Here is a 19,303-nt window from a genome sequence, read left to right on the forward strand (position 1 = left end):
TTCAAGCGATTCTCCTTCCTCAGCCTCCCGAGTAGCTGGGATTACAGGCACGTGCCACCACACCCAGATAATTTTTTGTATTTTTAGTAGAGACAGGGTATCACCATGTTGGCCAGGCTGGTCTCGAACTCCTGACCTCAAGTGATCTGTCCTCCTTGGCCTCCCAAAGTGTTAGGATTATAGGTGTGAGCCACTGCACCTGGCCTATGCTTGTTTATTTCTATATTTGTGTTGCCTTAATAGATTTTCACTTATTAATAACACAACACACAATACATATGTGCATACTTTAAGCTTTATAAGCTGTGTATACAGTGTATATTTTTGCTTTGTTCAGCAAAGGGTAAGTGTTGAGGAAAATGCTGCTGAATGATTCACTGCATAAAAGACTAATGGGCTGAGAAAAGGGGTGAGTTTTCTTGTGTCTTCCACTAAAGGAAATTAGTAAATCTACTGAAAGGAAAGTTGAACACTCAACCTCAGCAATCCAGAAAATTAGTTGCAATAGTCCACCATTTCTTTGTTTTCACAGAAAGATCAATTGCCATTGGAAAGTTGCTCCCTTTTGAAGGAACCAATAAAAATAACACATTACCATGCTTTTAGCTACTCTGATGTATAGAAAGGCTTTTTCGTAGTCTCTTTAGTAAAAAATGTATGATCACATTTTCCGAAATGAAACACAACCACTGCCAAGCAGCCAAATATGGAAGTAAAAAGGGCTGAATTTGTATATACATATACCTATTGGTGTATCTTGAAATCTGATTGATGGCTGAGGTTTAAATCTGTTTCTTTTCAAGATAGTATATATGTCTAGGGCTGTTCAACTTTGGGATAGGAATTAGAATTTAAGAAAAGGGATATCACACTTCTTTTCATTCACTCTGGCTCAAACTGAATGCTGCAGTTACCAGCTACTCAATTTCAAATGTTTTGGAAAATAATAAACTTCCAATTAAAGCTGTACATCCTACATTCTCTTCTCTTGCCTTTTAAAATAATAAACACACAAAACAAAAAATTTTGAGCAAGGACAGTGTGCAAGCTTGTGTAATGGCATTTAAACAATACATACAGCATCTAGCTCAGTGCTCTGATACTTTTTGGGCATTCCAAAAATAGCAGTACATTTTGGTTTACAGGCAAAAGATGTGCAGAGTGTCAAAGTGAACTGGGGGCGGCAGCATGTGCATGAAAAGGTAGAACTCAAATGAAGATCAAGACATTTGTGTGCATGTATGTATACTAGTTTATTTGGGGTTATTTTGGTGATTATAGATATATAGGACTGAAATTGTTGAGTTACAGGGCACGTGGAAATTCAGCATTAGTGCAAACTGCCAATTTCCAAAAGATGTACTAAATTACACTCCAACTAGCATTGTATGAGTGTTCAAGTTGCTCCATACATCCTCACCAAAACTTGGTATCATTTTGAACATCCTGGTGGGTGTATAATGGTACTGTATTGGGTGTTAGTTTGCATTTCCTTGATGGTTAGTGAAGTTGAATATATTGTTACCTATATTATTAGCTAACATAATGGTTATGGACTGAATTCTGCCCGAGCCTTGGCCAAATTCATACATTGAAGTCTTACCCCCTTGTACCTCAGAATATGACTATATTTGGAGATACTTTGAAGAGTTCGTTAAGGTTAAAAGAGGTATTACGAGTAGTCCCTAATCCAATATGATTATTATCCTTAAAGGCAGGGGAAGAGACACCAGGGACGCACACAAATGGAGGAAAGACCATGTGAGAATATGGCAAGAAGGCAACCATCTACAAGGCCCAGGTAAAACCAAACCTGCCAATACCTTGATCTTTACATTCTTGCCTCCAGAACTGTGAAAAAGTTAATAAAAATAAATTGTTTAAACCATCCAGTCTGTGGTATTTCATTATGGCAGCCCTAGTAAACTAATACAACAATATTCTCTTTTGTAAAAAGTCTTACCATGACAGCACTGGAACATTTTTAGAATTAATTCTATAATTTTAGAAAACTTACTTTGAATCCCGTAAGGTAATATAATAATTTAAATTCATTATTGTTAGAGTCAAAGAAATAAAAATAGTTACTAGCCAAAGAATATGAAAACAAAATATTTAAACAACTAAATATCCAAATAAGCTAAGTATTATTCTCAGAGGGTATAAGTAATTTATAAAAGAAACAACCAGAAATATATATCTGTGTCTATATTTGCAATAGCACTTTGAAAGCACTGAATAATACATGTGGAAGGCTTCATGCGAGTCAGTCGCTTAGATCCAAATGTCACTCTGAACTACAAACATAAGTAACTAAGAGGTCTCACATGCAGTAGGAGTGAAGGACACTGGCCTCGGTCCTCCAGGATTTATTGGTGGGAGGGGTGGCATGGTGGGAGGTGAGGATCTGGACTGTATCTTCACTTCCACAGGCGATCCAGGCATTGCTGGCACCCTTTTCTCAGGACCAACTGCAGAGAATCAGAGAAATGAAGGTTAGGTTTTCTAAAAGGTTGCAAAAACAGACAACAATTTGAAATACCAACATATTTCTCTAGAGGACTGCTTGGTATAATAGGCTGAATAGCGACCCCCTAAAAGATATGTCCACGTCCTAACATCTGGAACTGTGAATGTTACCTGATTTGGCAAAAGGGTCTTTGAAGATATCATTAAGTTAAAAATCTAGAGAGAAGGAGATCATCCTAGATTGTCTGGGTGGGCTCTAAATCCAATCTGAATGGTGCCCTTAAAGAAGGGATAAGACACAGACACAGAGACATACATAGAGGGAAGCCAATGTGAGGACAGTCACGCCAAGTGGCGACAGAGGCAGGGACTAGAGTGACACATCTATACACCGAAGAGTGCCAGGGAGTGACAGCAACCAGCAAGCCAGGAGGGAGAAGGGGACACATTTGTCCTCTGAAACCCTGGGAAGGAATCAACCTTGCTGATACCTCAATTTTGGGCCTCTGGCTTTCTGAACTGTGAGAGAATAAATTTCTATTGTCTTAAGCCACTCAGTTTGTGGTACTTTCTTACTCCAACCCTAGGAACTAAAATGAGGAAACAAGGTCAAGAGGTGACGTGAACTGAAAGTTAGCAGTCTCTAGATAGTGGCTGAGAAAGGAAGAAACCAGGTTACAAATACAGCTTACCTCAAATGCATTTTTTTAACTTCTCCTTATAAATGAATTAAATTATTAGGGGGAAAAAAGCTAACATGGGAACTATCTAGACTTAGGCCTCAACTGCATGACATGAAAATAAAATCAATCAGTTGTATATAAATCAATATTAATACGCTGGGCACGGTGGCTCATGCCTGTAATCCTAGCACTTTGGGAGGCAGAGGCGGGTGGATCACCTAAGGTCAGGAGTTTGAGATCAGCCTGGCCAACATGGTGAAACCCTGTCTCTACTAAAAATACAAAAATTAGCTGGGTGTGGTGGTGGGCATCTGTAGTTCCAGTTACTCAGGAGGCTGAGGCAGGAGAATCGCTTGAACCTGGGAGGCGGAGGTTGCAGTGAGCTAAGATCATGCCACTGCACTGTAGCCTGGGTGACAAAGCAAGACTCTGTCTTAAAAAAAAAAAACCACCATTAATAATGATGTACTAAATTATATATATACATATCAACTACATCAAGTAGGAAAAAAGAGGGAGTCAACCTCTCTGACCTCAAACATGTAAATGTCATTCATGCTATATATTGTTCAAAAAGACAAAAAGTAGAGCTGATTCTACATGAAGCAGAGGCTACTTCATCTATGGGAACAATTAATAATAGGCAGCTGTTTGATAATACTAAATGGCAACAAAATTCCAGAAAGATAAATTAGATAAACTTCATGATGCTGCAATTAGGTAGGTCTGAGCTAATAGGAATCAGACTTGACACCAATGAGTAATATTCTAATATATCTAACAAGTTATTTTTCCCTATCAAAGAGAACTTGTTACATACTTAGTTAATAATACGACCAGGGTTACCATAATCACCTTTAAATTGAGCTATGTTCCTAGCTTTTCACTTAAGTACCGGGCATTCATTCTCCAATAACTGCTGAATTCAAATTAAAGTGCAAAAAATGGGGAGCAAAGGCTCAAATAAGAAGGTTAAGTCCAAGTTTTCTTTCTGTGAGAGCACAGCTATAAAGACAATACATACAAGAGTATTCACAATCCTGGCAACAAGGAATATTTTTGTGCATTGATAGGACACAATGGTATTTGGAGAAAAGTATCTCCAAATACCATTTTTATGCTTCAGTTTGCAGTGGTCACACTTGGGAAAGGGATATAATAAAGTCAATCAAGAAAGCAATGCCCCCAAGTTACAAATCCCCTGACAAAAATGTACAGTTCTCAGAACCATGTGGGCAACACTCTGCCAGCCCTTCCCATCTCTCTGTTCAGGACATTTTCTTTCTGAAATTGATGGTTGTCCTGTCTGATTAGTGGACTAATGAGCTGTTGCGCTTGCCTTTTCTTCCTGACAGTATTTTCTCAATGCCCTTCAGAGAACAGTTGACACATTTCCAGCTCTTCCATCTGGGGCCCAGCTTTCTGGAAGGGTAGGGGAGAAGGAAAGGAAGGAACTGACAGTTGTCTCGCACCGTAATGTGTTGTGTACAGTATGCAACAACCTAGAGGGAGCTTTTCTTCAGACCACCTGGCTCTATAGCAAGGGTGCCAAAGACTTGAGGAAGGCTTAGCAGTGAGATGAGTTTTAACAGTCAGCACTTGGCAGAAGAAAAAAGTTAGAGCAGCCCAACTGCAGAACGCTGAACTCTGTGCTCTTACCAACCAAAAGCTTTGATAGTGGGCCAAACCCAGCCGCTAGAGAACTGTTTACAGATTGATACTTTTCATTTCATCACCCAAAACCTACAACACTAGTGTTTTCTTCATGTTTCAAGTGAATGAAGCAGAAAAAACACAGGTATGAAGACTGAGATATTCGGTGTGAATTCTCATTCTGTTACAATGCAAGTGAATTTCACCAATTCATTTCACCTTTCTAGGCCTCATTTTCAATATATGTAAAATGAATGACAGTAAGATCTACCTGTCAGGAAACAGGTAATGATTAAAGATGATGCCTAAATCACTGCAAGGTATAAAGACGGTGCTTAATAAACAGGAATGATGATTAGAAGACAGAAATCCTGGTGTCAAATTCTGGACATACTATTAACTAGGTATGTGACCTTGACCAAGTTAACATTAACATCTGTTTTCTGTGAAAAATGGGTATACTATCAACGATTTATCCATGGAACCTCAGAGATAATGTATGGAATGATCCAAGAATTAATAGCTGCAAAATCACCAAGCACAATGTAAAGTGGTATTTTTGTTGGAAGCTGGGTGGCATGAATGCCCTTCATGGAGTGAGATCTATCCAAGTGGTTTACAAGGTGACAAATTCAGCAGTTGCTCAGATGATGGGAAAGGGTATGTTCCAAACTAGGCATTTTAACCCTCTGCTTGGGGTCACAGGATTATAGTAAGTCCCTGTAGGAAGAAGGCTATGACATGCCTTTATGTCATCCTAGTTATGGTAACTTCCTTTTTGAATTTTTATGAAAATGATTTATGTGCTATATTCTAGCTGGATCCCATTAAAGAATCAACCATATATTGAACTCTCTTCAATCTTGGAGAACCTTAAATAGAGTTGAAGAAGAAGAAATCCTTTTCCCTCAATTGTGGCTTGAGTCCATAAACACCATTGCTTAGCATATCAAACAGCCATAAAGATTTAGTCCCAGGAAGTCAAAATAACCCTTGGTTTTGTCATAAGGTCTAACTAAATTTTAAATTCAAAGTAACTGACAATTTAGTCACCCTATGAGTTTGTGTTTTGATTATTTTAAACTCAATTTTAAATTCAAAGTAACTGACAATTTGGTCACCCTATGAGTTTGTGTTTTGATTATTCTGAATATATTTGTATATATATGTATTAAAATAAATGCATGTATGCCTATATATGTGTGTATATATTAAAAAACAAAACCCAGATATGACCGCATGTATTTCCAAAATGACTTATGGTTCAACACCTAAACCATGGGAAGCCAAAGAACTTGATGAGTCAAAATGGAAAAGTATGTCTGAATAATTTCTTCACTGTGTGCAATTTGCTAATGATATCCTGAAAACAGAAAACAGATGAAAGAATAAAGTAATAAACAGTTCTCTGTGTGATGGCAGTGATATTTTTTCCTACATAGGAATTTAAAGAATCAAAGATGAAACTAAAGAGTAGAACTATTCTGTAGCTCCACAGGAAAGTAACATTGAACACCCAGCAGTCTTCCTCTTATCTGCAGTTTCAGTTTCCACGGTTTCAGTTACCTACAGTCAACCAAGGTCCAAAAATATTAAATGGAAAATTTCAGAAATAAACAATTCATAAGTTTTAAATTGAGCACCGTACTGAATAGTGTGATGAAATCCCACACCATCCCACCTGGGATGTGAATCATCCCTTTGTCCGGAGTATACACTATCTGACCATAAGTCATTTAGTAGCCATCTTGGTTACCATCAGATGAACTGTCATGGTTTTGCAGTGCTTGTGGTCAAGTAACCCTGATATTACTTAATAATGGCCCCAAAGTAAAAGAGGAGTGATGCTGGCAATTTGGATACACCAAAGTGAAGCTGTAAAGTACTAAGTGAAAAGGTGGAAGTTCTTGACTTCATAAGGAAAGAAAAAATTCCTATGCTGAGGTTGCCGACATCTACTGTAAGAAGGAAAAAGACATTTGTGCTTGTTTTGCTGTTGCATCTCATAGGCTCAGTTACAGTCCAAAAGGAATGTATGTGGGGTTCAATACTTCCCATGGTTTCAGGCATCCACCGGAGGTCTTGAAACGTCATATTCCATGTGGGTAAGGGGGAACCACTGTATTACTGACTGACATCCCAGAAACGTGCTACTTGAGAAGAATCTTCCATGATAAACTGCCCACAATCAAGGGCATTTACAAATCATTATAAATTGCTTTTGAGTTTTTTTTTTTTTTAATTAGAGACTGGCAAAGAGCAGAGGTGTAAATATGAGATAAGAAAATAATGAGGTTATCTGAAGGGAAAAGCTACTCCCAAGCAACTGGAAAGAAGAAAAATTTAGGTCTCAAGGAGAAAGCACGTTGGGGCAAACGGTGAGCCTGATGTGAAGAATGTTCCATCACTCACTAGTTGTGTGACAGTGGTTTTCTTTATCTGTCCCTGGGGATAATTCAACATAGAGTTATATGAAGGGTATCATAATGGATATAACAATGGTGGGTATACAGCAGATACGCTCACGTTTTACTTGAATCATATTTTAAAATATATTAGAATTATGGTTGGGCACGATGGCACATGCCTGTAATCCAAACCACCTTGAGACAGGAGAATTGCTAGACACGAGGATGAGCCCAGAGTTTGAGAACAGGCTGGGCAACACAGGGAGACCTCATCTCTCCAAAAACAACAAAAAAATTAGCTGGATGTGGTGGCGCATGCCTGTGGTCCCAGCTACTCATGAAGCTGGGGTGGGAGGATCACCTGAGTCCAGGAGGTCGAGGCTGCAGTGAGCTGTGATCACACCAATGTGCTCCAGCCTGAGTGACAGGGTGAGACTCTGTCTCAAAAAAAAAAAAATAAATAAATAAATAAAATTAAATTTAAAAAAAATTTAAAAAATCTATTAGAATAACAGTTTACCAAGTTTGAGATGTTATCTATGCTGTGTGGGGTAGAAGATTTGGTCAAGTGTTCCTGTTTATCATGACTGAGAAAATGTGCAGAATATAGATCTTTCTATATTAGATCTATCTATAAAGATCCATATAGAGATCTTTCCTATAATGACAAGAACACTGATCATTCCAAAGAAGCTGGCCAAGGAAGCCATTAAATCCATTGTTTTATAAAAAAATCAGACTCCAGGATGAGCGCGGTGGCTCACGCCTGTAATCCCAGCGCTTTGGGAGGCTGAGGCGGGCGGATCACCTGAGGCCAGGAGTTCAAGATCAGCCTGGCCAACAGGGTGAAACCCTGTCTCTACTAAAAATACAAAAATGAGTTGGGCGTGGTGGCACACATCTGTAATCCCAGCTACTCAGGAGGCTGAGGCAGAAGAACCGCTTGAACACAAGAGGCGGAGGTTGCAATGAGCTGAGACCACGCCACTGCACTCCAGTCTGGGTGACAGAGCGAGACTCTGTCTAAAAACAAACAAACAAAAACAAAACCAAAACAACAACAACAACAAAAACCCCACAAAAAACAAAAATCTGACTCTCAGGCTGGGCGTGGTGGCTCCTGCCTGTAATACCAAGACTTTGGGAGACTGAGGTGGGCGGATCAGACTAACAGAAGGGAGCAGGGAGGCTTATCATTTTAGGCCATGAAGTTCTGACATGGTTTGTTATGCAGGAATAGACAACTAATCTATACCACATACAAATTATAATGTTCCTTTTTTTTTGGTTCTATGTTTTATAATATCACAATATGTCCTGGAATTCTTAATTCCACAATTTTAAAAAACAGTATGATAATACACTTTGAAGAGGTACCATAGTTCATTTAAACAATCCCTTGTCAATGAACAATTGGATTACTTCCAATAATTTGGTCCTGAATTTTGAGAATCCAGATCTCAATCTACTTGACTGTCCTGGATTTGCCAGGCCTTAGGGAAGTTCAGAGATGAAGGTAGGGAGGGACCTCACTTATGGGAAAGACAGACATACAGTACTGGGAAAATAAAGAAATAGGAACATTACCATGTATGACGGCCAGGCAAGTCTTAATACAATGTTAACATGTTTGCTGGAAAGGCTACATGGACTCTCCAGGTAGCCCATGGGATATAGTTTGAATGGTGCCCCAAAAGGCGGTATTACAGCTGAAGGAAAAATCAGGGAAAAGATTTCCTGGACCATAGTCTCTCTTCAATCACTGCCAAGGATAGGTAAATGTTCTGAATGTGTAATTGTCATATGGTAAGAATTTCCAGGCTGGGTGCAGTGGCTCATACCTGTAATCCCAGCACGTTGGGAGGCCAAGGCAGGTGGATCATCTGAGGTCAGGAGTTCAAGACGAGCCTGGCCAACATGGTGAAACCCCGTCTCTACTAAACAAAAATTAGCTGGGCATGGTGGCGGGTGTCTGTAATCCCAGCTACTCAGGAGGCTGAGGCAGAAGAACTGCTTGAACCTAGGAGGTGGAGGTTGCAGTGAGTTGAGATGGTGCCACTGCACTCCAGCCTGGACAACAGCAAGACTCCATCACACACACACACACACACACGACTTTCAAACACACACACACACACACACACACACACACACACACACACACACACACACAGAGACTTCCCAAAAGTGATAATTCTAACTTGCTAAAGATGGAGGAAGAAACATCAAAATTACTGTTACATTTATAGCCTTATAAAGTTGGCTAAACTGATTATGGACATAGTACATGCTTAAGGATGAGCATTTACCATCTTTGTAACTCTGCCACAAATCTGACAACACATCCAACTTCCTAATAACATGCAGGCTTCATATGCCGAGATGGCCAGGAACAACTGTTTATAATGACAAACAATTTATCATTCAACAAAAATGGAGATATAAGGACTCAAAGAAAAGAAATTACCAGAGGCTGGGGACAGTGGCTCACACCTGTAATCCCAGCACTTGGGAGGTTGAGGTGGGTGGATCACCCGAGGTCAGGAGGTCAAGACCAGCCTGGCCAACATGGTGAAACCCCATTTCTACTAAAAATACAAAAAATTAGCCAGGCATGGTGGTGGGCACCTGTAAACCCAGCTAATCGGGAGGCTGTGGCTGGCAGAAGAATCACTTGAACCTGGGAAGTGGAGGTTGCAGTGAGCCAAGATCATGCCATTCATTGCACTCCAGCCTGGGCAACAGAGTAAGGCTCCGTCTCAAAAAAAAAAAAGAGAGGGAAATTACCAGAAAGTATTTTATAAGGACCTTTGAAGACAGAAGATTGAGCACAATTAAAACAAAATTAATATTTTAACATGTACTAACACTGATAGAAAAAATAAATTTTTTACATTCCATGTTTATACATATACTGGAAAATTAATTTATCATTATTATAGCTCAGGAATCAGGACACTTTTCCTGCCAAAGGCAAGACAGTAAACATTTTTTTTGCTCTGTTGTAGCACACTATAGACAATATACAAATAAATGGGCTTGGCTGTGTGCTAATCAATCTTTATTCACAAAAATGGATAGTGGGCCACAGTTGTTTTTTTTTTTTTTTTGAGACGGAGTCTCACTGTCACCCAGGCTGGAATGCAGTGGCGACATCTCTGTTCACTGCAACCTCTGCCTCCCAGGTTCAAGCAATTCTCCTGCCTCAGCTTCCCAAGCAGCTGAGACTACAGGCACATGCCACTGAGCCCAGCTAATTTTTTCGTATTTTAGTAGAGACGGAGTTTCACCCTGCTGCCCAGGCTGGTCTCAAACTCCTGAGCTCAGGCAATCCACCTGCCTCGGCCTCCCAAAGTGCTGGGATTACAGGCGTGAGCCACCATGCCTGGCCGACAGTGGGCCACAGTTTACTGACTTCTGCTATAACTGATTAAAAAGCTGGAAAATCAGCCTGGGCAATGAAGTGAGACTGTTGCGGGAAGTCAGGGACCCCAAACAGAGAGACTGGCTGAAGCCATGGCAGAAGAACGTGGATTGTGAAGATTTCATGGACATTTATTAGTTCCCCAAATTAATACTTTTATAATTTCTTATGCCTGTCTTTACTGCAATCTCTAAACATAAATTGTAAAGATTTCATGGACACTTATCACTTCCCCAATCAATACCCTTGTGATTTCCTATGCCTGTCTTTAATCTCTTAATCCTGTCAGCTGAGGAGGATGTATATCGCCTCAGGACCCTGTAATAATTGCATTAACTGCACAAATTGTACAGCATGTGTGTTTGAGCAATATGAAATGTGGGCACCTTGAAAAAAGAATAGGATAACAACAATTTTTCAGGGAATAAGAGAGATAACCTTAAACTCTGACTGCCAGTGAGCTGGGCGGAACAGAGCCATATTTCTCTTCTTTCAAAAACAAATGGGAGAAATATCGCTGAATTCCTTTTCTCAGCATGGAACATCCCTGGGAAAGAGAATACGTGCCTGGAGGTATAGGCTTATAAACAGCCCCCCGCCGCCAGGTGCGCCTGTCTCTTCTGGTAGAGACTGCAGGGGTGAAATAGACCCCAGTCTCCCACAGTGCTCCCAGGCTTATTAGGAAGAGGAAATTCCCACCTAATAAATTTTGGTCAGACCGGTTTATCTCAAAACCCTGTCTCCTTCCGGGCCGGGCGCGGTGGCTCACGCTTGTAATCCCAGCACTTTGGGAGGCCGAGGCGGGCGGATCACGAGGTCAGGAGATCGAGACCACGGTGAAACCCCGTCTCTACTAAAAATACAAAAAATTAGCCGGGCGTGGTGGCGGGCGCCTGTAGTCCCAGCTACTCGGAGAGGCTGAGGCAGGAGAATGGCGTGAACCCGGGAAGCGGAGCTTGCAGTGAGCCGAGATTGCGCCACTGCACTCCAGTCAGGGTGACAGAGCGAGACTCCGTCTCAAAAAAAAAAAAAAAAAAAAAAAACCCTGTCTCCTGATAAGATGTTATCAATGACAATGGTGCCCGAAACTTCATTAGCAATTTTAATTTTGCTCCATCCTGTGGTCCTGTGATCTCGCCCTGCCTCCACTTGCCTTGTGATATTCTATTACCTTGTAAAGTACTTGATGTCTGTGACCCACACCTATTCGCACACTCCCCCCCTTTTTGAAATTCCCTAATAAAAACTTGCTGGTTTTTGCGGCTTGTGGGGCGTCACGGAACCTACTGACATGTGATGTCTCCCCCAGACGCACAGCTTTAAAATTTCTCTCTTTTGGACTCTGTCCCTTTATTTCTCAAGCTGGCTGATGCTTAAGGAAAATAGAAAAGAACCTACGTGAATATCGGGGCAGATGCCCCGATATGAGACCCTGTCTTTTCAAAAAAATAGAAGAATTAGCTGGGCACAGTGGCATGCACCTGTGGTCCCAGCTACTTGGGAGACCATGTACCTACCGAAGAACTACAAAAAGAGGTCGCAGTGAGCCGAGATCGTGCCATTGCACTCCACTAACTGGAGGTGGGGTAGGGAGTGGTTTCAGGATCAAACTGTTCCACCTCAGATCATCAGGCATTAGATTCTCATAAGGAGTGCACAACCTAGATCCCTCGCATGTCCAGTTAACAACAGGGATTGCACTCCTAATGAGAATCTAATGCCATGGCTGATCTGGCAGGAGGCAGAGGTCAAGCAGTAATGTGCTGGCTCACCACTTGCTATGCCACACGGTTCCTAACAGGTCACAGATCCATACCGGTATGCAGCCTGGGGGTTGGAGACCCGTCTTAACATAACCCCCGGTTAGTGGAATGCAGTTAAATAAGGAATTTGAGTAACTTTTCCTAAATTGAATCTTAGAATTTTCTCATCTATTTATTCAAAAATATTCGAGTAACTACTAAGTCTCCTACTATTGAGGTGACAGCAGTAAATAAATCAAAAATAAATACAAAATAGAGGTCAAAAGGCCAGGTACAGTGGCTCACATCTCTAATCCCAGCACTTTGTGAGGCTGAGGGTGGCAGGATGGCTTGAATCCAGAGTTTGAGACCAGCCTGGACAAGATGGCAAGACCCCGACTCCACAAAATCAAAACTAAAAAAAAATTAGCCAGGTTTGAGAGTGCTTGCCTATAATTCCAGCTGCTTTGGAGGCTCAGACAGGAGGATTCCTTCAGTCCCAGAGTTTCAGGCTGCAGTGAGCTGTGATTGCGCCACTGTACTCTAGCCTGGTTGACAAAGTGAGACTGAAAAAAAGAAAGAAAAAAAAAAAGAGGTCAAGAAACAATTTTGAGGTTTTTAGCCTAAGCAACTGGAAGGATGAAGTTACCATTTACTGAGAAGAAGGAACTGGTAAAGGAAAACGGGGAAAGAGCAACTGAAGATCAGGATTACCTTTAAAATGCTCAGTAGATATTCTAATAGAAATTCTGGATAAGCAGCTGGATATAAAAGTGTGGAGCTGAGGCCTGGGGTAGGAAAGTCTGAGGTTGTGATGAAATATTTTCAATTAATGGCATATAGATTCTACAGAAAGCCTGAGAACAGGTATCTTAGAGGAAGTGGGTACAGATCTCCAGGTATTTCAATTCTTAGAGATCACGAAAGACAAGAAACTAAAAAAGGAGACTGAAAAAGAAAAGCCAAGGAAATAAGGGGAAAAACCAGAAGCCAGGTAAAGAGTATAATCTACCAGGCTGTAAGCACTGTGAATTTCAAGACTAAATATACAAAGAACACAGGAATACATGCTAGCTGTTTAGGTTATTAAAATGATTAGACCAATGATTAATAAAATGCCTTTTTAAACCTACTTATTTGAAAACTTGCTTTCATCAAAGTATCATTAAGAATACACGTACAATGAAGGTGAGAACAAGTATATTATGTGTAACAAAGGATATATTAACATTTAAGAGACTGCACACAGATCTCACCCCAGAACTTAACTGAGACAGATACAGTGGCTATAGTAGCTTAAGCCAGGGAAGAGTTAATATAAAATTTTCATTACTCCCTCAATTTAAGACCATCTCTTAGCTGAAACAGAATATACAATAAATGTAAAAAGCTGTATGCAGCAAAAGATGAGATGAAAAGGTCAGTTTGGCAAAACAGCCAAATTCCAGACCAGCTAGAGATTTATATTCTTGAATAGTCGAAGGCAGGCTATTGTGGAAGAAAGAAAACTGGTCATGAAACTGTGACTGTGAATCCTGATTTTTCTGCCAATTTATCAGCTACTGTGGAACCCTGGACAAGTCATGCCAGAGCCTTGGTTTCTTCATCTGTAAAATAGAGGAAGGGAGGTGTTAAAAGGCAAATAAAGTAACAGATTAAAAAGTGCTGTAGGCCAGGCATGGTGGTTCGCGTCTGTAATCCCAGCACTTTGGGACGCTGAGGCAGGTGGATCAAGTAAGTTCAGGAGTACGAGACCAGTCTGGCCAACATGGCAAAACCTGATCTCTACAAAACATACAAAAATTTAGCTGGGAGTGGTGGCATACACCTATAGTCCCAGCTCCTTGGGAGGATTGCTTGAGCCTGGGAGGCAGAGGTTGTAGTGAGCCGAGATTATGCCACTGCACTCCAGCCTGGGTGACAGAGAAAAGCCCACTCTCAAAAAAAAAAAAAAAATTAATTAAAAAAATAGAAATTAAAACACAAGTACTGTATAAGATTTTTCAGCTAGGCGCAGTGGCTCATGCCTGTAATCCCAGCACTTTGGGAGGCTGAGGTGGGCGGATCACAAGGTCAAGAGATCGAGACCATCCTGGCCAACGTGGTGAAACCCCATCTCTACTAACAAAAATTAGCTGGGCGTGGTGGTGTGCGCCTGTAGTCCCAGCTACTGAGGAGGCTGAGGCTGGAGAATCACATGAACCCAGGAGGCAGAGGTTGCAGTGAGCTGGGATTGGGCCACTGCACTCCAGCCTGGGTGACAAAGTGAGACTCCGACTCAAAAAAAAAAAAAAAAGATTTTTCAAGTATAAGATATTATTAGACAGCTATCCACCAGAAATGCATTAAGAATCATTACACCACTATGTGCTGAGGGTCTCTTCCAATGCTAATTATTTCAACATTTAAAGATATATTGTAATTGCCAACTCTGTTGATAACCTTAATGCAAGTTAAAAAGAGTAGCAACACAGTTGACCTGAAAATGTAAATAGGGAAAAGTGAAATATGGATTGTTGCTTCCCAGCTCCAGCAAATATTTATTTAGAATAATGTAGTTATCTACTCCAACTGCACACCATCTGTTTCAGGTCTCCACCAACTTAGTACTTCTCACATGAACAGAAAAGACTTAAATTAAATTTGATTAGCATCTTGCCTTTGTATGGAAGCCACCCCTACCACAATCAAAATCGACTGAATCCCACCCACTTAAGGTGTGTCACATTACTGCCCGGGCCACACATATGCAGCCAAATTCGGAGAACTCAGAGTATCTGAGACTGATGGAGAATCAACTAACTTTAGTCTTCTTGGCCAAATATAACCCTCACTTTTTTTTTCTGGAGACAGGGAAAAACGCTACCAATTTCTCACACAGCTAGTTAATGGCTTTCCTACGATCAAAAAGCCAGGTCTCTTGGGTTCCAGCATTTGATACATCTGTGCTAAATGTCTCTGGAACACAGAACCTTCTAGAAGAAATCTAGCAGTAGGCCAGGCGCGGTGGCTCACACCTGTAATCTCAGCACTTTGGGAGGCCGAGGCAGGAGGATCACGAGGTCAAGAGATCGAGACAATTCCGGCTAACACAGTGAAACCCTGTCTCCACTAAAAACATAAAAATTAGCCAGGTGTGGTGGCAGGCGCCTGTAGTCCAGCTACTCGGGAGGCTGAGGCAGGAGAATTGCTCCAACCCAAGAGGTGGAGGTTGCAGTGAGCCGAGGTCGCGCCACTGCACTCCAGCCTGGGCAACAGAGTGAGACTCCGTCTCAAAAAAAAAGAAAAGAAAGAAATATAGCTGTAAATCCTGACAGTCCAGCTCTTAAATATGTCACAGTATGTCATGTCTCCCATCTCTACTGCTAGAATTTAGCCACTGTCATCTCTCACCTGGACTGCTTCATCTGCCTCCTAACTATTCTTTCTGCTTCTGCTTTTAACCCCTTCAGTCCATTCATCATGTAGTATCCAAAGTGCTGATTTAAAAGCCTAAAACAGATCTTGTCACAGACCTGAACTCTTCTAATGGCTTCCTATTGCTGTTACGATAAAACATAAACTCTTTACCTTGGCTTGAATGCCATGATCTACTCAGCAGTTCCCAAAATATGGTCCTGGGACCGTTGGGGGCCCTGGAGACCCTTTGGGATATGTGTGGAGAGAAGGGGAAAGGTCAAAACAATTTTCATAATCGCAGTAAGAAGAGGTCATTTATCCTTTTTACTCTCTTTCATGAGTGAATGGTAGCTTTTTACAGAGATTACATGATCAATGCAGAAGCAGATATAAAAATCTAGCTATCTTGTATTGAAAACTAGTCAGAAGGCTGGGCACGGTGGCTCACGCCTATAATCCCAGCACTTTGGGAGGCAGAGGCAGGCAGATCACCTGATGTCAGGAGTTCGAGACCAGCCTGGCCAACATGGCAAAACCCCATCTCTAGTGAAAATACAAAAATTAGCTGGGCGTGGTGGCAGGTGCCTGTAATCCCAGCTACTCGGGAGGCTGACACTGGAGAATCACTTGAACCTGGGAGGCGAAGGTTGCAGTGAGCCGAGACCATGTCACTGCACGGCCTGGGAAACACAGTGAGACTCTGTCTCAAAAAAAAAAAAACAGTCAAGAGATTTGCAAATCAGTTTATTATGTAATAGGTTTTTTTGTTTTTGAGACGGAATCTCACTCTATCATCCAGGTTGGGGGTGCAGTGGCGCAATCTCGGCTCACTGTAACCTTTGCCTCCTGGGTTCAAGCAATTCTCCTGCCTCAGCCACCTGAGTAGCTGAGATTACAGGCACATGCCACCAAGCTCAGCTAATTTTTCCATTTTTAGTAGTGATGGGGTTTCACCTTGTTGGCCAGGCTGGTCTCCAACTCCTGGCCTCAAGTGATCTGCCTGCCTTGGCCTCCCAAACTATTAGGATTACAGGCATGAGCCAGGGTGCCTGGCCATAATTTTTCAATGTGAAAGAAAAACAGTGCTGTGTGTATGGGGAGGATGGATCTAGATAAATATAGCATCTTTACAATGGAAAAGCCTAGGTAGAGAGTTAATATAAACAAAATAATGTCTCCATTAGTCTACAATTTTAAAATGTAGATATTCAGCTTCTTTATAGAGGTTAATGGAGTCATGATACATAAGACATTATTCTGTCTTCCTTATATGCATGACAACGCATTAATAGTTGATGTATTTTTGAGGGTTTTTTTTAACAGGCAGTGACCCATTCATATAACTCCATCTTCATACTTACTTTGTCTTCCTAGTAATGTTGCGTGAATATTGTATTTTTTTTTTCGAAGACACTAGGTCTGGCTTTGTTACCCAGGCTGACCTCAAACTCTTGGGCTCAAGTGATCCTCAGCCTCCCTGGGACTACTGGGACTACAGGGATGTCCTACAATGCCTTGCTATGTTGCATGAATTTTTAGGACTAACTGAATAGTCTGTGGCCTAGAATTAGAGTAAACGTAACCTGTTTACAACTGTACTTTTATATCATGCATTAACAGAACTACATAGCATAATTATATATATATATATATAATTTTTACATAATTATATATATATATAATTTTTTTTTTTTTTGAGACAGAGTTTTGTTCTTGTCACCTAGGCTGGAGTGCAGTGGCATGATCTTGGCTCACTGCAATCTCCATCTCCCAGGTTCCAGCAATTCTCCTGCCTCAGCCTCCAGAGTAGCTGGGATTACAGACACGTGCCACGATGCCTGGCTAATTTTTGTATTTTTAGTAGAGACGGGGTTTCACCATGTTGGTCAGGTTGGTCTCAAACTCCTGACGTCACGTGATCCGCCCACCTCAGCCTCCCAAAGTGCTGGGATAACAGGCATGAGCCACTGGGCCCGGCCTATGTCACCTTTTTCATGTTCATCAACTAACACTTGTTATCAATCCACTACTCTTGTTTGCTGTGCCCTAGGCATGGTGACAGACAATGAAAACAGAAGCAACATGTTGGACCAAGTGTGTTGGGGAAGATTTAAATATATCTAGAGATTCTGGAGGGTTTTTGGAAATGGAGACAGCATGAACACAGAATGACCATGACTTACAGGAGACCCCCCCGACCCACAATTGGGATGTAGAATTGTTCATGAGAATGGACTTGGGAGAGTATCAGATTTTAGCAACCTGAAGACTACGAAGACCAGTCTGAGGAGCAAAAGAGAGCAGCGACTGTCTCTGTCTCAAAGAAAACTATTAAACTTTAATGTGCTATTAACTTTTGCATTTTAATTATATTCTATTAAGTAAAAATAAGTTTGTCCAATGAAATGGTATATGTGCCCAGTCCCATCTTTCAAGTAGTAAGGTAACCTCAAAGCTAATTGTGACTTCAAAACATTCTTTTTAATTACATTGCCATCCTCAGTTAACTTGGATGTGATATTTTTCTTTTCTGTTTGTACATATTTATTCATCTTTTTTTTTTTTTCTTTTTTTGAGATTTACTCTGTTGCTCAGGCTGGAGTGCAGTGGTGAGATCTCGGCTCACTTCAACCTCGGCCTCCCAGGTTCAAGGAATTCTCGTGTCTCAGCCTCCCCAGTAGCTGGGACTATAGGCATGCGTCAACTTTTTTCTGTTTTCAGTAGAAATGGGTTTTCACCATGTTGGCCAGGCTGGTCTCAAACTCCTGGCCTCAAGTGATCCACCTGTCTTGGCCTCCCAAAGCAATGGAATTATAGGTGTGAGCCACCGTGCCCAGCTATTATTCATCAGTTTTTTGTTTTTTGTTTTTTTTTTGAGAGGGAGTTTCACTCTTGTTGCCCAGGCTGGAGTGCAAATGGTGTGATCTCGGCTCACTGCAACTTCTGCCTCCCGGGTTCAAGTGATTCTCCTGCCTCAGCCTCCCGAGTAGCTGGAATTAACAGGTGCCTGCCACTACGCCCAGCAAATTTTTATTTTCTTTTCTTTTTATTAGAGATGGGGTTTCACCATGTTGGCCAGGCTGGTCTCAAACTTCTGGTCTCAAGTAATCTGCCTGCCTCAGCCTCCCAAAGTGCTCACATTACAAGGAGGAGCCACTGCACCTGCCCTCATCAATCTTTAAAAGAGCCTGGGTTCCCCCTGGCTCCATGTACCTTAATATTTGAAAAACCGAGTTTTTATATTCCCCCAGCATAAAGAAAGGCCCAGTCAGCCCATCAGCTTTTGTTTTGAGATACAGAACGACAAAAATCAAAATTGCATGCTCAGGAGTAGCAGGAAGCAAAGATCTAGCTTTCCTCCATTATGGGAAGCCACAGGACAATATCCACGACTGGCTGACACCTAGGTTCTGTGAAGGAACTTCTAGCACCCAGGGCTTTACCTTGCTGCAGAGATGGAATATACCACTGCCAGACAAATGAGAAGATCTTGGCACTCACCATCAGTTGGTAAGAGTTCTTCTG

General features: G+C 41.4%; 1 protein-coding gene across 10 annotated transcripts in view; it reads right to left on the reverse strand.

The window, feature by feature from the left end:
- CBFA2T2 (CBFA2/RUNX1 partner transcriptional co-repressor 2) overlaps positions 1–19,303 on the reverse strand; it is a 159,569-nt gene that overhangs the window by 42,450 nt on the left and 97,816 nt on the right. For 7 of the 10 annotated variants that reach the window (XM_032142992.2, XM_032142991.2, XM_058433204.1 and 4 more), the window contains one exon: positions 2,328–2,471. In XM_032142992.2, the coding sequence (XP_031998883.1) occupies positions 2,328–2,471 (144 nt within the window). Of the gene's footprint in view, positions 1–2,327; positions 2,472–7,121; positions 7,161–9,054; positions 9,185–9,522; positions 9,592–19,303 lie in introns of those variants that run through there. The other 3 variants (XM_058433207.1, XM_058433209.1, XM_058433208.1) reach the window with 3 other exon arrangements.

This window comes from Hylobates moloch, unplaced genomic scaffold (assembly GCF_009828535.3).
Source record: "Hylobates moloch isolate HMO894 unplaced genomic scaffold, HMol_V3 SCAFFOLD_21, whole genome shotgun sequence".
NCBI lineage: Eukaryota > Metazoa > Chordata > Mammalia > Primates > Hylobatidae > Hylobates > Hylobates moloch.